We start from the raw sequence: 3,610 nt of genomic DNA on the forward strand, positions 1-3,610 counted from the left end.
GATGATCTCTCTGTGATCTAATGGAGTAATATAGACAGGACTCAGCAACAACTCAAACCCACTACACAATCTCATCTCTGCACCAGCCCATGGAAAGCCTACCTCAAGCAGCCGAAATGAGCTACTACTGTAATTGAGCTGTGTTGACTCCGAGTAACAGGTAGCTGTCAGTATTCCTTTGGATGCATTTTTATTGTCACATTGATAGTGTAATCTGAACTAATAACGTGTCAACTAAATCATGTAGAGGAGAAGTGTTACAAAATTACATCTATGGCAAGAAACGTGTATGGAGGCAAGTCAACTAGTCAAGTCTTTAAGAAATTGTATTTTGAGCTCAGCCGACCATTTTCTTTCCCTAAATATGTATAATACTCAAGACCAACGTTGAATTACCCAATGCTGACAGAGATATGTGTGAAGGGGACTATTTCGGGTACAGTTGACATTGTGAAAGGCCAGGATTCTTGGATTATAAGGAGTAATCTTATGAAAATTGATGCCTCCTACATTCTATAAATAGGTGTCAATGTTCATCATTCTGGGTTATCTTTAAAGTTCAAACTATACTTCTTGTAAATCATTGTCTTGCTGTCGCGCAACCTCTCTTCTCCATCAGAGTCTGCATTTTCTGAGAAAGAAGATCAGAAGATGGCCCCGGGATATTGTAGATGTGGGCACAATTTCAGTTGTGATGACTGCAACAGGTCACATCAATCTGATAGACTCAGTCATCTGGGGTTTGACCTTCCTGATGCATGGCCTTCAAGCACCTCCTCATTACCTTCCACTAAACCTCACTGTAATATCTCTTTCTCTCTATTGAAACATGTAATTTGGTTTATCCTTTTCTCATTAGAGGGCTCCAAAATGTCCACATTTAGTATTACTACTCTATCCGCCCATTTATTCTTGCCCCATTGCTATATTTTGGGTCAAATTTTGGAAACTTTGACCATAGTTTTACCGTCAATCTATAAGAGATAATATATTCATGTGGAATTTTGTTAAATTGTCTCAATATATATTTTATTAATATCGCATTTTTATAATTCTTACGTGTAAAAAAAATGAAAATATACATGTAAGGTGCGTTTTAGCGACCGTGAAAAGTTAAATGGAGCAAAAATATAGGGACAGAGGGAGTAAGTAGTATTTAGTTAGGTTCATTTGACATTTTTTGTTAGCTGATTGATTTTAAGCAACCATGGCTGCCTGCTGTGTGCTTAAACCAATGATCTTTGCCTCTTTGGCATGTTTAATCTTAATTTTCTAAATCATCCTTTAATTAGAGCCTGTTTTAATTTGGGTAAATTTACATGTGAATTGATGGAATTTGAATCCCGTGTAAACACATAGATTTCATAACTACTTTTGTTTTGTTCATTTCAAGAAGTACTATTATAGAAAGAAAGTACTATCCCTTCATTCTAAGAAAATAGGCCTTTGAAAAGGCAGTTGCTTAGTGTTGGTTGATTGCTTGTTATTCAATAAGTATGAGTTGTGCTGATTATGCATTTTGAATATACTGGTTTTAGGGCGTAGATTCTTTCCCTGCTTTTCTGTTAAAGAGGGATTTGATGGTCCGATTGCTAAAATCATTGATGGGAAGTCTATTGCCGCAATAATTAAGTCACAAGTAGCTAGTGATATTATGAGGATGAAGGATGCTGTTGGGAAACAACCTTGTTTGGTTATTGTTTTGGTGGGTGAAAGAGATGATTCTCACTCTTTTGTCCGCACCAAGATAAAAGCTTGTAATGAAGTTGGAATCTCTTCGTCCGTTGTTGAGTTGCATGCTGACTGTACAGAAGATGAAGCCCTTCATGTTGTTTCAAGTCTAAATACAGATCCATCAGTTCACGGTGTCCTTGTGCAACTTCCTCTTCCAGAAGTATTTTTTTAATCCTTGGTGCCAGTAATGTTTGCTGTGGCATTTATCATTTCCTGGTTTCTGTGTTTGTAACTAGCTGACATTTTTTTGCTTAGCATTTGGATGAGGAGAAGATTATGGATGTTATTAATCCCGAAAAGGATGTTGATGGTTTTCATCCCTTGAATATGGGATGTCTTGCCATAAAGGGGCGGGAGCCCTTATTTGTTCCATGTGCTGCCAAAAGCTGTATTGATGTGTTGTTGAGGTCTGGTATTGAAATCTCTGGAAAGAATGCGGTTGTGATAGGGCGAAGCAAAATTGTTGGATTGCCTGTTTCATTATTGCTGCAGGTACTTATCACATATGACTAGTCTATTTTATGTTTCTTTTAAGAGCAGAATTTTTATTGTGCAATGTTTTTTTTTTTCGTTATGTCTTGAAGAGGCACCAAGCCACTGTGAGTGTTGTGCATTCATTCACCAAGAATCCACAAGAATTAACCCGTGAGGCAGATATAGTCATTACAGATGTAGGTGTGCCAAACATGGTTCAAGGCAATTGGTTAAAACCAGGCGCTGTTGTTATAGATACAGGAACCAATGCAGTCAAGGTAAAAACTTGCTACATCCTACAGGAAACTAAAAACAAATGCATTACTTTGTTTCCATTGAAACCAAGCGTGGTCTTGTAATTATCAGCTTTATATCTGATATGAAAGGCCTGTTTATGAATTATGGCAATCTTTATTTCCAGGCACATTTTTCCAAAAGAAATAAGGGTTGTAGCTCATATTTGTTTAAAATGTTTATTTGATGCACTGAATAATTCTTTGATTGTAGGATCCAGACAGGGAACATGGATTCCACTTAACGGGTGATGTATGTTTTGAAGAAGCTGTAAAGGTGGCATCTATAATCACCCCTGTTCCGGGTGGGCTGGGACCTGTAACAATCTCCATGCTGCTCTCCAATACTCTTGATTCAGCCAAACGTGCTTACAAATTTGTCTAATTTCTTAGGTATGTATCCTTAATAGTAGCTCTCACTCCTTCCTATAAAGTCTGCTACCTATCTATCATATGGAATTCATTTAGCTCAACACACTTCTTAATTATTTGCAGTTGTAGTGTCTCTTGGATGTTGAAGGCTAATCTATTTGAACTGACCCGCAGCAGCTGAGGTTCTAATCTCCATGCAAATGTGATTTACTGTATTAGCTTCTTTGTTTGGGTAGTAATACCAAATTAAAAATTGTAAAAATACTATTTATGTTTCCTTAGTTGTGTATACTTAGGATTTTAGTATGCATTGTCTATAAATTGTGAAAATACAAACCATCTCATTAGGGACAATATCCTTTTTTAGCATTAAGCTGTGTTTTCTTTCAATAACCTTGTGGAGTTGTGATAATTCATGGTGTAATTGTGATTCAGTACAACTTGTAAAGGTAGATTCAAACACGGCCTAATGGTTAAAGGTGGGTGTGCTACAATAGAAGTACGTATACAAATCCGATTCAGGATTTTGAGCTTCTGAATTTATGTAGATTATGTAGTGATCCAATACTAAAAAAAAAAAAAAAAAAAACATAGCATGATTAAATAATTCTTCTGAAAAGATTAGCCAAATGATAGTTTTCAGCTCTTCAAAGTACAACGTTATATAGGTTTGGTGAGGAGTTCCCAATATCATGGGCACAAACTAGTACACTAAGCACTACTGCAATATCATTCAA

General features: G+C 36.5%; 1 protein-coding gene across 1 annotated transcript; it reads left to right on the forward strand.

The window, feature by feature from the left end:
- On the forward strand, positions 1–3,390 carry LOC145571593 (bifunctional protein FolD 2-like). The gene is made up of 7 exons (XM_081630627.1): positions 1–160; positions 248–802; positions 1,539–1,894; positions 1,990–2,226; positions 2,319–2,486; positions 2,716–2,894; positions 2,997–3,390. The coding sequence occupies exons 2-6, from the start codon at positions 652–654 to the stop codon at positions 2,884–2,886; spliced, it is 1,083 nt and encodes a 360-aa protein (XP_081486753.1). The 5' UTR covers positions 1–160; positions 248–651; the 3' UTR covers positions 2,887–2,894; positions 2,997–3,390.
- Positions 3,391–3,610: the final 220 nt, after the last annotated feature.

The sequence above is a fragment of the Chenopodium album genome, chromosome 12 (assembly GCF_948465745.1).
Source record: "Chenopodium album chromosome 12, dcCheAlbu1.1, whole genome shotgun sequence".
NCBI classification, from domain to species: domain Eukaryota; kingdom Viridiplantae; phylum Streptophyta; class Magnoliopsida; order Caryophyllales; family Amaranthaceae; genus Chenopodium; species Chenopodium album.